Source organism: Coregonus lavaretus, assembly GCF_964263955.1.
Source record: "Coregonus lavaretus genome assembly, chromosome: 37".
NCBI classification, from domain to species: Eukaryota; Metazoa; Chordata; class Actinopteri; order Salmoniformes; family Salmonidae; genus Coregonus; species Coregonus lavaretus.
Genome location: NC_140024.1, coordinates 24,517,052 through 24,539,154, shown reverse-complemented (window position 1 = coordinate 24,539,154; position 22,103 = coordinate 24,517,052). Strand labels below are relative to the sequence as shown.

The window sequence follows — 22,103 nt, the reverse complement described above, 5'->3', positions numbered from 1 at the left end:
CACACACCAAGTGTACTCATGGAGTACGTCACACATACAGATCACACACACACACCAAGTGTACTCATGGAGTACGTCACACATACAGATCACACACACACACCAAGTGTACTCATGGAGTACGTCACACATACTGGTGGAGAGTTTGTACTGTAATGAGTCCTCCGTGGCACTCTGGGGGGGGAGGAAGGGAAAGGGGGAGAGAAAGGTAAAGAGGGTGACAGAGAGAAGGAGATAGAGGGGGAGGGAAAGCGAGAGAGGGAAAAAGAGAGATGTACCTGTTGGTCTCTTTGAGTCCTAGATAAGCCTGAGTGATTGCACCAGAGTCCTTCATCTTATGGACATCCTCTACATAGTGCACTGGCTCTGTCATTGTCTCCTTGAGAGGGATGACATGGAGGGGGATGAGAGAGAGACAGAGAAAGAGTGAGAGAAAAAGAACCATCAGTCATGTAGATAAGACAGAAAACAGAGAGTCAGAGAACAGAGCAGACAGTATGACACTATTATTCCACTTTAATCTTGACCCATCCAGTATTGTGAACCTAAAGACTATACATACGGTGGGGTTACATGCAAATAATCAGTGGCACGTGTGTGTGTGGGCACGTTAAGCTAGTCATTCCCAGAGCATGCAGTCAGCAGGGGAGTTCTAGTACCTTCTCATCCTTTAGGAAGACATGGGAGGAGAGAGAGACAGTAGAACAGAAGAGAGAAGAGACTGGAGTGTTAGAAGCATTGTTAGTGCAGTGGACAGACATGAAAGGGTTTATGTGTGTGTGTGTGTGTGTGTGTGTGTGTGTGTGTATCTCTGCAGGTCTGTGTGTATATATGCGTGTCTGTGCATGTGTCAGTGTGTGTGTTTACACGTGTCTGTGTATATGCGTGTGTGTGTGTATGGATCCCTCCATGTCTCCTACCTTGTGCTGCATGGCCTCCTTCTGAGAGACCAGTTGGGATCGTAGAATCAGCACCTCCTCTTTCCGCACCTCCAGCTCCTCGCAGGAGGAGTTCAGTTGGTCCATGAGAACTTTGTAAGGTGGACTTCCTGGTGCACCTGCCCCAGCGCCTGCATTACCCAGCAGGCTCTGCCTCATGGCGGTCAAGTCGTGCTTCAGCTTCTTGTTCTCCGAATCCAGCTCCTGGCGCTGTGAAATAAAGATGGATGCCGCCGGCGGCAGGCAGAGAATTAATACACACCCATAGAGATGGCAATGTCAATGCTAAAATGGGTTATATCATCTAGAGATCTCTATCTATCTCTATGTACACAGCACACTCACCCAGCTAATACAGTCCCAAATCAACCCCTAGCCCCGTGATGGGCAACTGGCAGGCCCCGGGGCCCTTGAGCCTCGAGCTGTTGCCCACCACTGCCCTAGGCCTTAAGTCCTAGCCCCCACCCACTACCCACTAGAGTAGATGAGTAGATTGGATATTTATTCGGATTCCAATACAATACCTTGAGCGACTCGTACTCCAGTTCTGCTCCACGAGATTTCCTATGCTCCTCATCATCCTGACACACAGACAGAGAGACAGAAAGAGCGGTCCGACAGTAAAGTAAGTAAGAATGTGGTTGTAATACAGTAATACTGCATAGTATTGTAGTAATATTGTGTAGTACTGTCGCTGTACCCTGACTCTAGCCCGCTGGAACTGCTCCTCCTTGTTCTCGAGCTCGTTGCGGAGAGAGGATTTCTCCTGCTCCAGCTCCGTCACGCGCTTCTGCAGCTTCAGAGTCAGAGACGTGTCCATGCCCCGGGTCACATCCTGTCACAACAGGAAGTGAGGTCAGAGACAGGAAGGACACTGACAGGCGGAGCTTCGGGGCATCATCAGGGCATTAAAGACATTAGCTGTCAACACTAAAATGTTACAGAACGTTTTTTACTGTATGATTACCAATTCTGCAGGGTTGTAGTTGTAATAACTGTTAAAATAACTACAGAACAGTTTGAAGCAACATAAACAGGTTTTTGTAACATTTTCTAATGGTTAGAGGATGTTCCTGTCTAAGTCCCACCCCACTCACTTCTCCATGTCGGGAGCTTTCTTCTGATTCGGCGAACTCGGAGTTGTAGGTGCACTCTGATCCGTTGCTGCTGTGGGTGGAGTCTGTTCTCCTGTGGCCGGGCTTGGGCACACTCTAAAGAAAGGAGGGGCAAGGGGACGTTAGTGTGTATGTGTGTGTTTGTGGTGTGGTGCAGTGTGTTTGTGTTGTGTGTGTGTGTAGCATGGTGGGGTGGTGTGGCGTGTCTGTAAGTGTGTAAGTATGTGTGGTATGGTTCAGTCCAGTGAGTGTGAAAATGTTGACATGCTATACGTGTGCCTCCTACCACAGAGAGTGTGATTTCTTCCTTGAGGTCGTCGTAGCGTTCCTCCAGTCTCAGGTGTTCTGTTAGGAGGTTCTGGTAGCGAGACCTCTCCTCGTTCAGATCGCTCTCCAACTGCTGAGTCTCCTCCGCTAATGCACGAGCCATTTTCTCTGAGAGGGGGAGGAGGGTGAGACGGGGAGGGAGGGAGATTGAAAGGGGGTAGGGGGGAGAGGGGGAGGACAGAGGACAGAGAGAAGAAAGGAAAGAGGGAGAGGGGGGAGAGAGAGGAGAAAGAAGACATTTTCAGCATGCGTGGGGAACATATCATAAATTCTCTGTATGGAACTTCAACAATGAATGTGATTGGTCTAAAAGTATTAACACGGAATGTGATAGGTCTAAAGATAGTAACAATGAATGTGATTGTTCTAAAGCTAGTAACAGTGAATGTGATTGGTCTAAAGCTAGTAACAGTGATTGGTTGGTACCTGTCATCTGCTGGCTCTGTTCTTTGATCATTCGGTTCAGGTCGTCTTTCTCGGTCTTCAGCAGACCATTCTGCTCCTTCAGCTCTGCTACCATCTACACACAAAAGAGAACATACTTAAATCAAGTCTACCACAGCCTATTGGTCAGTAATCCATCAATTTGAGAATACTAGCAGATCTGGGTCAAATAGTTTCAAATATTTAAAGATGCACTTGATTAGCTGGACCAATGTGCAGAGTGGGTGGAGATTGAGAACATTTCCATTGGTTCCAGTGTACAAGGTGAGACAAATCAAGTGCATCTTCAGTATTTGACAGATGTTCTGTATCTGACCCAGGTCTGGACCCTAGGGACATTGGGGATGAGTTGATTTCCCTGGGCTTCTGGAGGACTGCTCTACTGTACTGCACAGCTAGCACTAGTCTACCTGCTCTCGACTACTAGTCTACCTGTCTCACCTGCACCAAGGCAATGGCCTCCCAGCCCGCCATGTACCCAGTCTGCAGTAGATTCCCCTGGGTCCTAAACCATTGAACCACGACACAAACACTGTATCCTCTGGCAAAAACATCTTTACACATTCTTATACAAACTTGTCACATTTCTATAGGGCCACTATGGGGAATATGTATGAAAGGGAGCCATTTCACTTAAATATATCTGAGAAGTGACTGGAGGAGAGAAGATGAAGAGATGACTTGAGTAGGTGAGAAATGTTCTATCCCACCACCCTCCTCACCCCACCTCACCCTCTCCCTAACCCCCTCCTCACCCCACCTCACCCTCTCCCTAACCCCCTCCTCACCCCACCTCACCCTCTCCCTAACCCCCTCCTCACCCCACCTCACCCTCTCCCTAACCCCCTCCTCACCCCACCTCACCCTCTCCCTAACCCCCTCCTCACCCCACCTCACCATCTCCCTAACCCCTTCCTCACCCCTCACCTTTTCCATCTCATCCCTGTACTTGGTAGCCCAGTCCTCTATGGTCTTCTTCTCTTTCTGGGTGGTGGTCAGCTCCTTCCTCAGCTTCTCCAGCTCCTCCAGAAGGGAAGTGACACGGTTGGCGTTGTTCTTGGCTTCCTCTTCTATCCCCTTCAGCTTAGACACCTCCACCTTCAGCTTCTCACTCTCCACCGCGTGGGACGTCTCCAGACAGTTCAGCCGCTCGCTAGTCACACGGTTGTCTTTAGCCTGGGGGGAGGGAGAGGATGAGGGGAAGGAGAGAGAGAGAGGTAGGGTTAGTCCATTTTAATGTAATGTGTGAAGATGCATATTCTATTCTTTTTGAGCAGTCACTCTTGGAGGAGAGTTTGTTATTAGGGTGGCTACTTCCAGCTGCAAAAATATCAAAAATGTCCGCCTGGTTTCCACAGAGCCTCACCTGTTCGTCTAACTTCCTCTGCAGCTGCATGATCTTGTTCTCCATGCCGACGTTAAGCTTCTTGAAGTGTTCAACGGAGCGGGCCTCGATTTTCAGCTTCTTCAGCTCTTTCTTGGCCTTCATCCTCCTGATGCAGCACTGCAGATAGACGATGGCTCGCAGGGAGCGCTTGTACCGCTGTCTGGCCAGCCAGCCACGCACGTGTTTCTGGATGAACACAGCTTTGTGGTTACGCAGCAACTGTGGAGAGAGAGGGAGAAAGAGAGAGTTAGTTCCTGTGAATGTAATGTGAGCGTTCTGGTGTTGCTGAACTCTTATTGGTCTCCTGGGCTTCATCTTGCTGTTAATCCACAACAACAGGAGATCTATCTACTTTCTACCTAATATAACAGACGAGTGATGACAGAGACAGAGAAAGAGAGGCAGAGAGTGAGAGAGCGGCAGAGAGAGACATATACAGATGCACAGAAAGATAGAGACAGAGTGTTGATAGAAAGACAGAGAGAGCAATAGAAAGTGGTATCCTAGCAGGGTTATGTTAAAGAGGTCAGCTGTGTGTGTCAGTCAGTGGGACAGTCCCTAACTACTGCCATGTCACCTGACCCTAACATGGCCCCAGTGACCAGAGAGACACCAGCCTAGCTCTCCCTAGCTCCCAGTGACCAGAGAGACCCCAGCCTAGTTCTCTCCCTAGTTCCCAGTAACCATAAAGACACCAGCCTAGATCTCTCCCTAGCACCCAGTGACCAGAGAGACACCAGCCTAGTTCTCTCCCTAGCTCCCAGTGACCAGAGAGACACCAGCCTAGTTCTCTCCCTAGCTCCCAGTGACCAGAGAGACACCAGCCTAGTTCTCTCCCTAGCTCCCAGTGACCAGAGAGACACCAGCTGAGTTCTCTCCCTAGCTCCCAGTGACCAGAGAGACACCAGCTGAGTTCTCTCCCTAGCTCCCTGGGAGTGGTCCAGGTATGAGGGTGACTGGTGACTCACGTCCATCCAACGTTGCACTGGAGTTATTTATAAACCACACTGCTGACAGACATGCAGGAGGGCTGCGTTATTAGCTGGCAGTGCTAGGAGTGTGTATGTGTGAGTTGGTTCTTCTATCCTTGTGGGGACCTAAAATCTCAAAATCTCCCCCCACAAAGATAGCAAAACAAGGAAAAAGGCTATTTTAAGCTTAGGGGTTTGGTTTAGGGTTACAATTAGGGTTAGGGTTACAATTAGCGTTAGGGTAAGGGGCTAGTGGTTAGGTTTAGGGTTAGGAGTTAGGTTTAGGGTTAAAGTTAAGATTTGGGTTATGGTAAGGGAAAATATAATTTTTAATGGAAATAAATGTTAGGTCCCCACGAGGATAGAAGAACATAACGTGTGTGTGTGTGTGTAGTGTATGTAGTGTGTGTGTGTGTATATAGTGTATGCGTCTCTCACCCCTTGGTATTTCTGTCGGGCCATGTATGCTCTGAGGATAGTCTGCATGACCAGGGCAGCAGCCTGCTTCTGGAGGTACAGTTTCCTCTGGACACACATCCTCTGGAACTTCTGGATGGTGATGGCTGCCAGGGTCTGACGCATGTACTTAACCAGACTGGGGGAGGAGAGAGAAAGAGGGGAGGCAGGGGAGAGAGTGAGAGAGGGGAGGGGGACAGAGGAGGAGGAGAGAGGGGAGGCGGACAGAGGCGGCAGGAGAGAGAGAGAGAGAGAGAGAGAGAGAGAGAGAGAGAGAGAGAGAGAGAGGAGGCAGGGGGGAGAGGAGAGGCAGGGGGGAGAGGAGAGGCAGGGGGGAGAGAGAAGGGGGAGAGGGGAGGCAGGGGAGAGTGAGAGAGGGGAGGGGGAGAGGAGGGAGAGGGGAGACAGGGGAGAGAGAGAAGGAGACAGAGGAGAGTGAGAGCGAGAAAGGGAAGATGGACAGAGGAGGCCAGGGGAGAGAGAGAGAGAAAGGGAAGGTGGACAGAGGAGGCAGGGGAGAGAGAGAGAAGGGGGACAGAGGAGGCCGGGGGAGAGAGAGAGAGAAAGGGAAGGTGGACAGAGGAGGCAGGGGAGAGAGAGAGAAGGGGGACAGAGGAAGCCGGGGGAGAGAGAGAGAGGGAAGGGGGACAGAGGAGGCAGGGGAGAGAGAGAGAAGGGGGACAGAGGAAGCCGGGGGAGAGAGGGAAGGGGGACAGAGGAGGCAGGGGAGAGAGAGAGAAGGGGGACAGAGGAAGCCGGGGGAGAGAGAGAGAGGGAAGGGGGACAGAGGAGGCAGGGGAGAGAGAGAGAAGGGGGACAGAGGAAGCCGGGGGAGAGAGGGAAGGGGGACAGAGGAGGCAGGGGAGAGAGAGAGAAGGGGGTCAGAGGAGGCAGGGGAGAGAGAGAGAGCGTAGTTAGGGTAAGTGGTGAAACATGCTGTTGAATTACTATAATTTACCCACCAATAACCTCCAACTGATCGGATGAACAAATCAATCAATCAAATCACAAATAAATATTTGTAAAATGTTACCACTTCCTACAATACATCAGACAATTCTGATTGGCTCCTTTTCAGGAAGTCACACAGTCTAAACTGCTTTTATCTGCATTGTGATTGTCCAGAGGGTGTTGAGTGACAGGTGTGTGCTCCACTGACCAGCGGGCCTGGTGTCCGCGGGTGTATCTCTGGATGGTGATGGCGGCATGCTTCTTGCGGAGGTACTTCTTGCGTACCAGCCAGCAGCGGATGGTCTTCTGGATGCGGACGCATGCCTTTCTCAGCTTATCAGCCCTCAGCTTCTCCAGGTAGGCAACCTGACCAGCCCTGAAGAAGATCTTAGTCTTACCAAACTGGTACTTATCCTGGTCCTAGAGAGAGAGAGAGGAGAGAGGAGAGAGAGATGGGTGGGAAAGAGACAGACCACGTGTTTTAGAGGATCAGTTTCAGCAAGGTGAGGTCCAGAATTGCTCATTTTGACCACAGTAATCAACTAATCATGCAATTAGTTTAATGAGCTGTGTTTACTAGGGATGGGAGAAAAAGTGTGTCACCACTCCGGCCCCCGAGGACTGGAGTTGACCATCCCTGACATAAATAGTTGGGATGTAAGATGATTTGTAGATCTTTGATTCTACGCAGTCTGATTGCAATGTAGTGGATCTCAAACCCCTGACCCCTCCTACCTGCACTAGTTTCTCCAGGACGTTCCTACAGGTCAGCCTCCTGTCCGACAGGACGTCCTTCTGCTTCATCAGAACCCGGTAACGACTGAAGAACTCCTGGTAGGTCCACCTGGATGGGAAGCCTGCGGCTGAGATGCGGATGGTTTCCAGAACACCACAGGCTCGGAGCTGCTGCACCGCTCGCTTAGGGTCAAACCTAAAGACAAAATTCACCTAACGTTAGGGTCAGACCCACACACAACATTCAGCTCAACCTAAGGGTCAACCTAAAGACAACGTACACCTAACATTAGGGTCAAACTTAAAGACAACATTTCACTAATGTTAGGGTCAAACCTAAAGACAACATTCACATAGTTAATCAAACCATACCAGCCAAACTTGGAGAGAACCATTCAGCCTCATAACATCACAATTACATTCACCTAACGTTATCTTGCCAAGTCAGATGGTACTATGGCAATTTAACCAGAGATTAGTATGCAGACACTTACGTGAAGGGGAACTTGAGGTCATTGGGCTTGATGCAGCGAACATAGTGAGGAGTGGTCGCATTCAGAGTCTCCATCAACATTGCCAGAGAGTTACGGAACTACAAGAGGAGAGGAGAGGAGAGGAGAGGAGAGGAGAGGAGAGGAGAGGAGAGGAGAGGAGAGGAGAGGAGAGGAGAGGAGAGGAGAGGAGAGGAGAGGAGAGGAGAGGAGAGGAGAGAGGGAGAAGCGGACAGAGAAGGAGGAGAAAGAGTAAAGACAGGAGATTATTAAAGTGCTTCATTTGTACATTTCAGCTATTCTGACTCTGGTTGGCAAGTCACAATGCTGGTCTGAGTGCCTGTAGGGGTGTGTGTGTGTGTGTGTGTGTGTGTGCAGTGGTGTAAAATACTTAAGTAAAAATACTTTCAAGTACTACTTAAGTAGTTTTTTTTGGTATCTGTACTTTACTATTTTTATTTTTGACAACTTTTACTTCACTACATTCCTAAAGAAAATAATGCACTTTTTCCTCCATACATTTTCACTGACACCTAAAAGTACTCGTTACATTTTGAATGCTTAGCAGGACAGGAAAATTGTCAAATTCACGCACTTATCAAGAGAACATCCCTGGTCATCTACTGCCTCTGATCTGGCGGACTCACTAAACACAAATACTTTGTTTGTAAATTATGTCTGAGTGTTGGAGTGTGCCCCTGGCTATCTGTACATTAAAAAAAAACAAGAAAATGGTGCCGTCTGGTTTGAAATAATTCATACTTTTACTTTTGATACTTAAGTACATTTTATCAATTACATTTACTTTGATACTTAAGTATATTTAAAACCAAATACTTTTAGACTTTTACTCTAGTAGTATTTTACTGGGTGACTTTCACTTTTACTTGAGTCATTTTCTATTAATGTATCTTTACTTTTACTCAAGTATGACAATTGGGTCCTTTTTCCACCACTGTGTGTGTGTGCATGCATGCGACTGTCTCTATGATGCAGTCTACCTGGCAGCCAACAGTCTTCTTGTGCTCCTTGCTGCTTGCTCCAGGTCTGATCTCTTTTGGTTTGACGCTGAGTCGTGTTCTACCTCCTGCAGCGGTCCCTGTCGGACTGGTCGCCTTCTCCTCATCCTGAAACAGCTCCACTAGCAGGTCCAACTACACACACACACACACACACACACAAGCATGCACACAGGCACGCAACCGCACCCAAACATTTGTACACACACAAACATGCCTCGTCATTGCAAATAAGACACTGTTCTTAATTGACTTACCTGTATAAATAAAGGTAGCAGCAGCCAACAGACAGTTACGTCACAAACTTGTTCAGCTAACAGTTAGCCATAGGTATATGTGAGTGGTGGCTAGGCTAGGCTAGGCTAGGTAACAGTGCTAATAATGTTTGTGGCTAAAGCTGCAGACAGACTGGCTATTAACAGAATGGTACAACAAGACAGCAGGAAACTCTGGACAGAAAATGTGTGTAGTCTAATTAATACATATTTTTAGTTTTTTGGACCAATAACAATGTGGACCAATAAAAGCCCTTGATAAGGAATGAGATGATGCTGAGCAGCGGCATCTAAACATTACATGAGAAGTATAATAAGGTCTATAGTATAACAGACAAGTCTATGGAATTGTTATCATCAGCTTATTCATGCAATCCTTTATATCTAACAATCTAAAATGACAACAAAGGATGTTATGGTTCGAGGAGAAAGCGATTGGTTAGTGTGTTCTCTGTTGGTTAAGTTGTAAATGGGGAGGGGGCCACAGTGCAGCCTTTCAAAAGGGGTTCAGTCCTCCAGCTGTGTTCTTGTGTGTGTGTGTGTGTAGAATGCTGCTATGCTGCTTCTATTCGGCAGGGTTTCCCAGACTCGGTCCTGGTGAACCCACGGGGTGCACATTTAGATTTTTCACCTAGGCTGATTCAATTCAGCTTGATGGTGAGTTTATTATTTGAATCAGCTGTGTAGCGCTAGGGCAAAAACCAAAATGTGCACCCCTTGGGGTCCCCAGGACCGAGTTCGGTAAACACTGCTTCAGCTCCATTAAGCAGGATGATACAGCCAAAACATCTCAACCCCCCCCCCGAGAGGTAGTCTCCAGTGCTGCAGCGCCCATGCAGCCTCACCCCCTACACCCCACACACTTAAGTGCCATTAGAACTATTGTGAGACCACAGTGACGAAGAATGAATGGTGTGGGTTAGAGAGTCAGGGAGAAAGAGACGATGCAAGGATAGAAAGAAAGAACTAACAAAAGGTTGAGACAGAAAGAGGTAAATGGGGCAGCAGAATGTTTACCTTTAGCTGTTTAAGGGTTGTTGTCATGATGGGACAGACACACATGGACAACAGATGTAAACAACAACAACAAACAACACAACAACAAAATAAAGATTAACCAAAAATGAAAGAAACCAAGGAAATCAAAATCATTGCAGTATACACATCTAAAACACATTAAAAGTATATTCATATAAAACTATGAATCCAAACAAAAAGGGCCATCAGATCAGACAGGGTAGGTGTCATGGTGTCTACTGCCAAAGGCTGTTTGTAATGACAACACACCATTCAAACATGGCATCAGACCATAGACGTGGCACTATGTCTGTCGGCTCAGACAGCATAACACATGACTGAGCCATCTCTTTGCTGATGGTAGGCAGAAGGAATGTGTGTTTCTTGTAGACATAAACACACACAGAACCTCTCTCTTTCTCTCGAACACCATGATGATGGGTTGAACTGCTAGATTTCTAATTAAAGAGTCATTATCACGTCTACACCATTACTGGTTAGTCAAGCTGGTTTCCATGACAACACACACACAATTACACGCACAAGCACATACACACACAGTATTGCCATGGCTGATTGTTCCAGTGTAGTTAAACCTTGTGTGTGTTTAATGTGTTAGGGGGTTAAAGGAGTGTTTTAACCCTTACCCCGCTCTGCTGCTGCTGGCCTCTACAACAGAACAACGGGCAGAGTGAATCTTTATACACACACACACGCCCACACTTACACAGACACACACACTGCAAGGCCTATTTGGCGGAAAATGTCTCCCATTGTGTACATATCGTCATTACACCACATGGACAGCAGAGGGTGCTGTTTCTCCTGACCTTCACTGGGTTCCCTGTCGGAGGTCATTCAGTGAGACAACACTGAGACTGTCAAACACACACACTAGTGAGAAAGTCATCGATCGTGTGTGTGTGTTACCAGTTGAATGTGCGGTGTGCGTGTTTGTATTTGTGTGTGTGTTTTGCAGGGACACACACCTTGCTGGCCTTCAGGACATTGATCTGCTCTTCATTCACTGTGTCCTTGTTTTTCTCCAGAAAGCCATCGCACTGGTACTGCACCTGGACACAACAGTTAGAAAATAAGGTTATTTTGCTGACACTTTAATACAAAGTAATTTACAGAACTGTCAACTTGGACTCAGATTATCAATCAGAACAGCATTCATTTTATTCATAGAGTGAACCCGCTCACTTCCCGCTCTCTGTAACCGGACACTGATACTAAAACAGAACTCAGCAGTACTGGGTCAGCCAAGACGTCAACACTGCACACACATAACACACAGTGATCAGCACCTTGTCAGCGAAGTGTTGTATGATGAAGGCTTTGTTGGACATGCGAGGTTTCTCAAACAGAGAGCAGGTCTTCAGATGGGTGTTGTACAGCTTCTGGGCCCACGAGTCATCTGAACCTTTAGGCATCTGGACACACAGAACACTGGTTCACACTAGGTACTCTATGTGTGTGTGTCTGTGTTATGGGGGTGTGTGTTATGGGAGTGTGTGTGTGTGTGTGCCTCTGCATTATGTATGTATGTATGTATGTATGTATGTATGTATGTATGTATGTATGTATGTATGTATGTATGTATGTATGTATGTATGTATGTATGTATATATATATATATATATATATATATATATATATATATATATATACACAGTGGGGAGAACAAGTATTTGATACACTGCTGATTTTGCAGGTTTTCCTACTTACAAAGCATGTAGAGGTCTGTAATTTCTATCATAGGTACACTTCAACTGTGAGAGACGGAATCTAAAACAAAAATCCAGAAAATCACATTGTATGATTTTTAAGTAATTAATTTGCATTTTATTGCATGACATAAGTATTTGATACATCAGAAAAGCAGAACTTAATATTTGGTACAGAAACCTTTGTTTGCAATTACAGAGATCATACGTTTCCTGTAGGTCTTGACCAGGTTTGCACACACTGCAGCAGGGATTTTGGCCCACTCCTCCTTACAGACCTTCTCCAGATCCTTCAGGTTTTGGGGCTGTCGCTGGGCAATACGGACTTTCAGCTCCCTCCAAAGATTTTATATTGGGTTCAGGTCTGGAGACTGGCTAGGCCACTCCAGGACCTTGAGATGCTTCTTACGGAGCCACTCCTTAGTTGCCCTGGCTGTGTGTTTCGGGTCGTTGTCATGCTGGAAGACCCAGCCACGACCCATCTTCAATGCTCTTACTGAGGGAAGGAGGTTGTTGGCCAAGATCTCGCGATACATGGCCCCATCCATCCTCCCCTCAATACGGTGCAGTCGTCCTGTCCCCTTTGCAGAAAAGCATCCCCAAAGAATGATGTTTCCACCTCCATGCTTCACGGTTGGGATGGTGTTCTTGGGGTTGTACTCATCCTTCTTCTTCCTCCAAACACGGCGAGTGGAGTTTAGACCAAAAAGCTATATTTTTGTCTCATCAGACCACATGACCTTCTCCCATTCCTCCTCTGGATCATCCAGATGGTCATTGGCAAACTTCAGACGGGCCTGGACATGCGCTGGCTTGAGCAGGGGGACCTTGCGTGCACTGCAGGATTTTAATCCATGACGGCGTAGTGTGTTACTAATGGTTTTCTTTGAGGCTGTGGTCCCAGCTCTCTTCAGGTCATTGACCAGGTCCTGCCGTGTAGTTCTGGGCTGATCCCTCACCTTCCTCATGATCATTGATGCCCCACGAGGTGAGATCTTGCATGGAGCCCCAGACCGAGGGTGATTGACCGTCATCTTGAACTTCTTCCATTTTCTAATAATTGCGCCAACAGTTGTTGCCTTCTCACCAAGCTGCTTGCTTATTGTCCTGTAGCCCATCCCAGCCTTGTGCAGGTCTACAATTTTATCCCTGATGTCCTTACACAGCTTTCTGGTCTTGGCCATTGTGGAGAGGTTGGAGTCTGTTTGATTGAGTGTGTGGACAGGTGTCTTTTATACAGGTAACGAGTTTAAACAGGTGCAGTTAATACAGGTAATGAGTGGAGAACAGGAGGGCTTCTTAAAGAAAAACTAACAGGTCTGTGAGAGCCGGAATTCTTACTGGTTGGTAGGTGATTAAATACTTATGTCATGCAATAAAATGCAAATTAATTACTTACAAATCATACAAGGTGATTTTCTGGATTTTTGTTTTAGATTCCGTCTCTCACAGTTGAAGTGTACCTATAATAAAAATTACAGACCTCTACATGCTTTGTAAGTAGGAAAACCTGCAAAATCGGCAGTGTATCAAATACTTGTTCTCCCCACTGTATATGTATATATATATATATATGTGTGTGTGTACATGTGTATGTGTGTACTTTGCACTCTTCGTCCAGCAGATCTAGTACTCCCATCTTGGCCTCTATGAGGTTGATACATGGCTGGTTATCATAGAAGTCTATCAGAGTCCAGGGAATCTGCTCCTTCAAATACTCCTCCTGCTCCAGCTTGAACACATGCTGTAGAGAGGAGGAGGAGAGAGAAGGGGGGAGAAGAGAGGAGAGGAAAGGAGAGGAGAAATGAAAATACAGGAGAGGAGAGGAGGGGAGAGAGGAGAGGAGAGGAGAGAAGAAGAGGGGAGAGAGGAGAAGAGAGGAGAGAAGAAGAGGGGAGAGAGGAGAAGAGAGGAGAGAAGAAGAGGGGAGAGAGGAGAAGAGAGGAGAGACAAGGTCAGCATGTACAGAGAGCATCACATTGTAACTCTGCATCAATAATAAAATATATCAATCTATTTATATTGTTTTTTTGGAATACTTTTACACACGAGAGGGTTATTTAGACAACGGCATCACAGGAGTTCAGTTTCAGACAGGACACACACAGTTTTCTCACCATGTTAAACAGGAGTTCAGTTTCAGACAGGACACACACAGTTTTCTCACCATGTTAAACTGGAGTTCAGTTTCAGACAGGACACACACAGTTTTCTCACCATGTTAAACAGGAGTTCAGTTTCAGACAGGACACACACAGTTTTCTCACCATGTTAAACAGGAGTTCAGTTTCAGACAGGACACACACAGTTTTCTCACCATGTTAAACAGGAGTTCAGTTTCAGACAGGACACACAGTTTTCTCACCATGTTAAACAGGAGTTCAGTTTCAGACAGGACACACAGTTTTCTCACCATGTTAAACAGGAGTTCAGTTTCAGACAGGACACACAGTTTTCTCACCATGTTAAACTGCTGTTGTAGCTTCTCGTTAGCATAGTTGATACAGAACTGTTCAAAACTGTTGATCTCAAACGTCTCAAACCTGGAGAGCAGAGGAGAGGTCAGAGAGTGATTGTCTCACACACACACACACAAACAAGCACAGACACACACCCACCCACCCATAGATATCCAGGACTCCTATGAAGGAGTGCTGTTTGACAGTGGCGCGCAGAGATTTGTTGACGTGGTCCACGATCCAGTTGAAGACTTTGGCGTAGATGTGTTTGGCAAGCGCGTCGCGGGCATTGGAGGCTTGCAGCCGAGGGATGGGCTTGATGTAGGTCTCCTGGGCTGTCTTCAGCTTCTTGTGGCACAGCCAATGAGACATGTCCTGGTAGGTCACGCCCATCAGCTCACAGAACACCGTCAGGTGGCGGTTATTGGGCTGAGAGGGGGGAGAGAGAGGGATTCATGGTCATTTCAATCAATTGCTCAATTAATCTTTCTGCTATTCTTCCCATCTCCTCGACCCTTCTCAACCGTATTGGAGAAGGTCCAAGGTCCCTCCCCTCAGACCTTCTTCTCCAATGGGTTTTGAGAAGTAGGTGAGGAGAGAGATGGGAGGAATTGAGTCAAGACAATTTGAGAAAGAGCCAATGATTAGGAAAGGTCAGAGGTTTAATAATAGAGGTTAGAGGTCAGAGAGGTTGGAGGTGTCTCCTCACAGGTATGATGCTGCTATCAGAGTCTCGGTCCTTGATCTCCACGTTGCCCAGATGTAAGATGGCCGCCAGGACCTGGAACAGCCCCCTCTGGTTCAACTCGTTGATGCCTGAACACAAAATACACAAAAACAATACTATCAAAATCAACACTATACTAAAAACCAAATGGGACTGAGAGTAAATGACTGCCTGGGAAATGTTAACGTGTGTGGTGTGGTGTTTGTGTGTGACCTAGGACATTAGGGTAGCCTAACGGTTAGAGCATTGGGCCAGTAACCGAACGGTAGCTGGTTTGAATACACAAGTCGACAAGGTGTAAATCTGTCTATGTTCACTTCAGCAAGGCACTTAACCCTCATTTGCTCCAGGTGCGCAATACTACTATGGCTGACCCTGTGTGTATATATTACCTAGCAGTGAGAAGGAATGTCAGGTGTGTATATATTACCTAGCAGTGAGAAGGAATGTCAGGTGTGTATATATTACCTAGCAGTGAGAAGGCATGTCAGGTGTGTATATATTACCTAGCAGTGAGAAGGAATGTCAGGTGTGTATATATTACCTAGCAGTGAGAAGGAATGTCAGGTGTGTATATATTACCTAGCAGTGAGAAGGAATGTCAGGTGTGTATATATTACCTAGCAGTGAGAAGGCATGTCAGGTGTGTATATATTACCTAGCAGTGAGAAGGAATGTCAGGTGTGTATATATTACCTAGCAGTGAGAAGGCATGTCAGGTGTGTATATATTACCTAGCAGTGAGAAGGAATGTCAGGTGTGTATATATTACCTAGCAGTGAGAAGGAATGTCAGGTGTGTATATATTACCTAGCAGTGAGAAGGAATGTCAGGTGTGTATATATTACCTAGCAGTGAGAAGGAATGTCAGGTGTGTATATATTACCTAGCAGTGACAAGGAATGTCAGGTGTGTATATATTACCTAGCAGTGAGAAGGAATGTCAGGTGTGTATATGTTACCTAGCAGTGAGAAGGCATGTCAGGTGTGTATATATTACCTAGCAGTGAGAAGGAATGTCAGGTGTGTATATATTACCTAGCAGTGAGAAGGCATGTCAGGTGTGTATATATTACCTAGCAGTGAGAAGGCATGTCAGGTGTGTATATATTACCTAGCAGTGAGAAGGAATGTCAGGTGTGTATATATTACCTAGCAGTGAGAAGGAATGTCAGGTGTGTATATATTACCTAGCAGTGACAAGGAATGTCAGGTGTGTATATGTTACCTAGCAGTGAGAAGGCATGTCAGGTGTGTATATATTACCTAGCAGTGAGAAGGAATGTCAGGTGTGTATATATTACCTAGCAGTGAGAAGGAATGTCAGGTGTGTATATATTACCTAGCAGTGAGAAGGAATGTCAGGTGTGTATATATTACCTAGCAGTGACAAGGAATGTCAGGTGTGTATATGTTACCTAGCAGTGAGAAGGCATGTCAGGTGTGTATATATTACCTAGCAGTGAGAAGGAATGTCAGGTGTGTATATATTACCTAGCAGTGAGAAGGAATGTCAGGTGTGTATATATTACCTAGCAGTGAGAAGGAATGTCAGGTGTGCATATATTACCTAGCAGTGAGAAGGCATGTCAGGTGTGTATATATTACCTAGCAGTGAGAAGGCATGTCAGGTGTGTATATATTACCTAGCAGTGAGAAGGAATGTCAGGTGTGTATATATTACCTAGCAGTGAGAAGGCATGTCAGGTGTGTATATATTACCTAGCAGTGAGAAGGAATGTCAGGTGTGTATATATTACCTAGCAGTGAGAAGGAATGTCAGGTGTGTATATATTACCTAGCAGTGAGAAGGCATATCAGGTGTGTATATATTACCTAGCAGTGAGAAGGAATGTCAGGTGTGTATATGTTACCTAGCAGTGAGAAGGCATGTCAGGTGTGTATATATTACCTAGCAGTGAGAAGGAATGTCAGGTGTGTATATATTACCTAGCAGTGAGAAGGAATGTCAGGTGTGTATATATTACCTAGCAGTGAGAAGGAATGTCAGGTGTGTATATATTACCTAGCAGTGAGAAGGAATGTCAGGTGTGTATATATTACCTAGCAGTGAGAAGGAATGTCAGGTGTGTATATATTACCTAGCAGTGAGAAGGAATGTCAGGTGTGTATATATTACCTAGCAGTGAGAAGGAATGTCAGGTGTGTATATGTTACCTAGCAGTGAGAAGGAATGTCAGGTGTGTATACAGTGAGGGAAAAAAGTATTTGATCCCCTGCTGATTTTGTACGTTTGCCCACTGACAAAGAAATGATCAGTCTATAATTTTAATGGTAGGTTTATTTGAACAGTGAGAGACAGAATAACAACAACAAAATCCAGAAAAAAACGCATGTCAAAAATGTTATACATTTATTTGCATTTTAATGAGGGAAATAAGTATTTGACCCCCTCTCAATCAGAAAGATTTCTGGCTCCTCCCAGGTGTCTTTTATACAGGTAACGAGCTGAGATTAGGAGCACACTCTTAAAGGGAGTGCTCCTAATCTCAGTTTGTTACCTGTATAAAAGACACCTGTCCACAGAAGCAATCAATCAATCAGATTCCAAACTCTCCACCATGGCCAAGACCAAAGAGCTCTCCAAGGATGTCAGGGACAAGATTGTAGACCTACACAAGGCTGGAATGGGCTACAAGACCATCGCCAAGCAGCTTGGTGAGAAGGTGACAACAGTTGGTGCGATTATTCGCAAATGGAAGAAACACAAAAGCGCTGTCAATCTCTCTCGGCCTGGGGCTCCATGCAAGATCTCACCTCGTGGAGTTGCAATGATCATGAGAACGGTGAGGAATCAGCCCAGAATTACACGGGAGTATCTTGTCAATGATCTCAAGGCAGCTGGGACCATAGTCACCAAGAAAACAATTGGTAACACACTACGCCGTGAAGGACTGAAATCCTGCAGCGCCTGCAAGGTCCCCCTGCTTAAGAAAGCACATATACATGCCCGTCTGAAGTTTGCCAATGAACATCTGAATGATTCAGAGGAGAACTGGGTGAAAGTGTTGTGGTCAGATGAGACCAAAATCGAGCTCTTTGGCATCAACTCAACTCGCCGTGTTTGGAGGAGGTGGAATGCTGCCTATGACCCCAAGAACACCATCCCCACCGTCAAACATGGAGGTGGAAACATTATGCTTTGGGGGTGTTTTTCTTCTAAGGGGACAGGACAACTTCACCGCATCAAAGGGATGATCGACGGGGCCATGTACCGTCAAATCTTGGGGGAGAACCTCCTTCCCTCAGCCAGGGCATTGAAAATGGGTAGTGGATGGGTATTCCAGCATGACAATGACCCAAAACACATAGCCAAAGCAACAAAGGAGTGGCTCAAGAAGAAGCACATTAAGGTCCTGGAGTGGCCTAGCCAGTCTCCAGACCTTAATCCCATAGGAAATCTGTGGAGGGAGCTGAAGGTTCGAGTTGCCAAACGTCAGCCTCGAAACCTTAATGACTTGGAGAAGATCTGCAAAGAGGAGTGGGACAAAATCCCTCCTGAGATGTGTGCAAACCTGGTGGCCAACTACAAGAAACGTCTGACCTCTGTGATTGCCAACAAGGGTTTTGCCACCAAGTACTAAGTCATGTTTTGCAGAGGGGTCAAATACTTATTTCCCTCATTAAAATGCAAATCAATTTATAACATTTTTGACATGCGTTTTTCTGGATTTTGTTGTTGTTATTCTGTCTCTCACTGTTCAAAGAAACCTACCATTAAAATTATAGACTGATAATTTCTTTGTCAGTGGGCAAACGTACAAAATCAGCAGGGGATCAAATACTTTTTTCCCTCACTGTATATTACCTAGCAGTGAGAAGGAATGTCATGTGTGTATATGTTACCTAGCAGTGAGAAGGAATGTCAGGTGTGTATATATTACCTAGCAGTGAGAAGGCATGTCAGGTGTGTATATATTACCTAGCAGTGAGAAGGCATGTCAGGTGTGCATATATTACCTAGCAGTGAGAAGGAATGTCAGGTGTGTATATATTACCTAGCAGTGAGAAGGAATGTCAGGTGTGTATATATTACCTAGCAGTGAGAAGGCATGTCAGGTGTGTATATATTACCTAGCAGTGAGAAGGAATGTCAGGTGTGTATATATTACCTAGCAGTGAGAAGGAATGTCAGGTGTGTATATATTACCTAGCAGTGAGAAGGAATGTCAGGTGTGTATATATTACCTAGCAGTGAGAAGGAATGTCAGGTGTGTATATATTACCTAGCAGTGAGAAGGAATGTCAGGTGTGTATATATTACCTAGCAGTGAGAAGGAATGTCAGGTGTGTATATATTACCTAGCAGTGAGAAGGAATGTCAGGTGTGTATATATTCCCTAGCAGTGAGAAGGAATGTCAGGTGTGTATATATTACCTAGCAGTGAGAAGGCATGTCAGGTGTGTATATATTACCTAGCAGTGAGAAGGAATGTCAGGTGTGTATATATTACCTAGCAGTGAGAAGGCATGTCAGGTGTGTATATATTACTAGCAGTGAGAAGGCATGTCAGGTGTGTATATATTACCTAGCAGTGAGAAGGAATGTCAGGTGTGTATATATTACCTAGCAGTGACAAGGAATGTCAGGTGTGTATATATTACCTAGCAGTGAGAAGGAATGTCAGGTGTGTATATGTTACCTAGCAGTGAGAAGGCATGTCAGGTGTGTATATATTACCTAGCAGTGAGAAGGAATGTCAGGTGTGTATATATTACCTAGCAGTGAGAAGGCATGTCAGGTGTGTATATATTACCTAGCAGTGAGAAGGCATGTCAGGTGTGTATATATTACCTAGCAGTGAGAAGGAATGTCAGGTGTGTATATATTACCTAGCAGTGAGAAGGAATGTCAGGTGTGTATATATTACCTAGCAGTGACAAGGAATGTCAGGTGTGTATATGTTACCTAGCAGTGAGAAGCATGTCAGGTGTGTATATATTACCTAGCAGTGAGAAGGAATGTCAGGTGTGTATATATTACCTAGCAGTGAGAAGGCATGTCAGGTGTGTATATATTACCTAGCAGTGAGAAGGAATGTCAGGTGTGTATATATTACCTAGCAGTGAGAAGGCATGTCAGGTGTGTATATATTACCTAGCAGTGAGAAGGCATGTCAGGTGTGTATATATTACCTAGCAGTGAGAAGGAATGTCAGGTGTGTATATATTACCTAGCAGTGAGAAGGCATGTCAGGTGTGTATATATTACCTAGCAGTGAGAAGGAATGTCAGGTGTGTATATATTACCTAGCAGTGAGAAGGCATGTCAGGTGTGTATATATTACCTAGCAGTGAGAAGGCATGTCAGGTGTGTATATATTACCTAGCAGTGAGAAGGCATGTCGTGTTGTGCACATCTCTTTAGCGTCGTCCACTCCATCGATGATCGGGTTCCGACCCTGGTTGGTGCAGTGGAAGTCATCAGCACTACCTGCATGGACACACAAAAACACACACACACTAAATCAACAGTGGTTAATCAGTAGCCTATAGAAAGTCTTCTATTCTATTCAACTGTTTAGAGCAGCTGACCAGGAGAATACTGCTACATTAGGGTCACTGGGATCACACAGGGCCCAATCCTGACCTGATGTTTGAGTGTGATACATTGAATACTCTTGTTAATACGTGCACGCAGAAAGTGTGCACACACGCACACTCCCAAAACAAAGCCTTCCCTAGATTAAAGCAACCATAGACTGTTGCCTGGCAACTCAGGGCTGATATCACAATGACAACCCCTCCATTCTAGTGGTGTGTCTCTGCCAAGAGGCCAGCTGAGAGAGACTAGGGCAGTGTGTGTGTGTGTGTGTCAGAGATTAAGTGTGTGTGTATGTGTGTTTGTGCAACAAACAGCCTCGTTAGATGACACAGTCTCTCTTTCTGCCATCTCACACACATGCGCTCTCCCTCCATCTCTCTCTGCAGGCAGCTGGGCACTGCCTCACACCCACAACATGAAGTTTGATCGAATAGGAGCTCTACTGTAGTTAATATGATCCCACAGTTAATATGACTCAATATGGCTGCTGTCTGTCCTCACGTTTCTGTTTGTTTACAAATACACTGTCCTATTTCCTCTATCCCTGTTACACATCTCACCTATATGATCACGGAGAACGTGGGGCACTATTTTTATTTATCCATTCGTCATTTATTGATATCAATAAATTGCTTGACGACTCATCCTGAATTTAATTCCACTGCTCGACTGATCGCTTCATACATTCAGTCTGAAACTGCCATCCCAGAAGTCGTTTGTGCCGACTTCAAAATGAGGATCGTTGTACAAAACAAATTCATTAACGATTGGATCGTCTCAAACCAATCACAGTATCAAAGCCAATGACGTGATTCATGATTTGTGTACGCTGGGCTCAACCCATTGGAATCGGGACCAATCAGAACGGTTAGAATGTGTTCACATTCTATGTATTGAGGGAGGAAAGCAAATCCAGACTCATGGTGGAGAAGAAACTCTAGTGGGCGTGGTGTTTGGCCGGAACCATGTGGATGGGTTGTCAGGCTAATCAATAAATAAATAGATAGATACGTTTCAAAGCTTAGGAAGCGTCCAATCATCCAATGGAGAGTGTGTGTTTGTGTGTGTCTTACCTAGCTTCAGATTCTTGAACTCTGGTAGATGGGAGGACGCACACAGCTGATAGAAGATGTGATAGTTCCTCTCCTCGTCCGCCTGCACAGACAGACCAACAGACAGACCGACAGACAGACACACACAGTCAGGCAGTTTCAGATAGTGTGTTCTATACAGCCAGCAGATTCCAGTGTGCAATGTTGTGTACAGACAACAGAACACTGTCATGCTGTTTAGAATCTCGTATAGTTTTAATGTTGCAACATTTCCACCACAGACTAAGACACACACACACCCAGGTGCTGTTGCAGAAAGGAATGTGGGGAATGTGTGTTGCAGTACAGGACTCACAGCAGCTTCCTCAAGTCTGGGAAGACATGCTATACTCCACTATCCTCATCTGAACAATGTGTTTTTGTGTGCATGTGTATCTGTGTGT

The 22,103-nt window shown here is 45.7% G+C and overlaps 1 protein-coding gene across 1 annotated transcript in view; it reads right to left on the bottom strand.

Annotated features, from left to right (window-relative positions):
• The window catches only part of LOC311111382 (unconventional myosin-Va-like), a gene marked incomplete at its 5' end in the record, with an annotated part of 35,412 nt that overhangs the window by 12,186 nt on the left and 1,123 nt on the right, over positions 1-22,103 (bottom strand). Inside the window, 22 exons of the mRNA XM_084154099.1 lie at positions 279-379; positions 921-1,148; positions 1,463-1,519; positions 1,639-1,773; positions 2,036-2,149; positions 2,340-2,488; positions 2,807-2,900; positions 3,752-4,000; positions 4,191-4,430; positions 5,621-5,777; positions 6,798-7,009; positions 7,325-7,520; positions 7,819-7,916; positions 8,817-8,969; positions 11,116-11,199; positions 11,437-11,562; positions 13,460-13,600; positions 14,318-14,399; positions 14,479-14,744; positions 15,025-15,131; positions 20,390-20,497; positions 21,682-21,763. Of these exons, the coding sequence (XP_084010225.1) occupies positions 279-379; positions 921-1,148; positions 1,463-1,519; positions 1,639-1,773; positions 2,036-2,149; positions 2,340-2,488; positions 2,807-2,900; positions 3,752-4,000; positions 4,191-4,430; positions 5,621-5,777; positions 6,798-7,009; positions 7,325-7,520; positions 7,819-7,916; positions 8,817-8,969; positions 11,116-11,199; positions 11,437-11,562; positions 13,460-13,600; positions 14,318-14,399; positions 14,479-14,744; positions 15,025-15,131; positions 20,390-20,497; positions 21,682-21,763 (3,179 nt within the window). The remainder of the gene's footprint in view (positions 1-278; positions 380-920; positions 1,149-1,462; positions 1,520-1,638; positions 1,774-2,035; positions 2,150-2,339; positions 2,489-2,806; positions 2,901-3,751; positions 4,001-4,190; positions 4,431-5,620; positions 5,778-6,797; positions 7,010-7,324; positions 7,521-7,818; positions 7,917-8,816; positions 8,970-11,115; positions 11,200-11,436; positions 11,563-13,459; positions 13,601-14,317; positions 14,400-14,478; positions 14,745-15,024; positions 15,132-20,389; positions 20,498-21,681; positions 21,764-22,103) is intronic.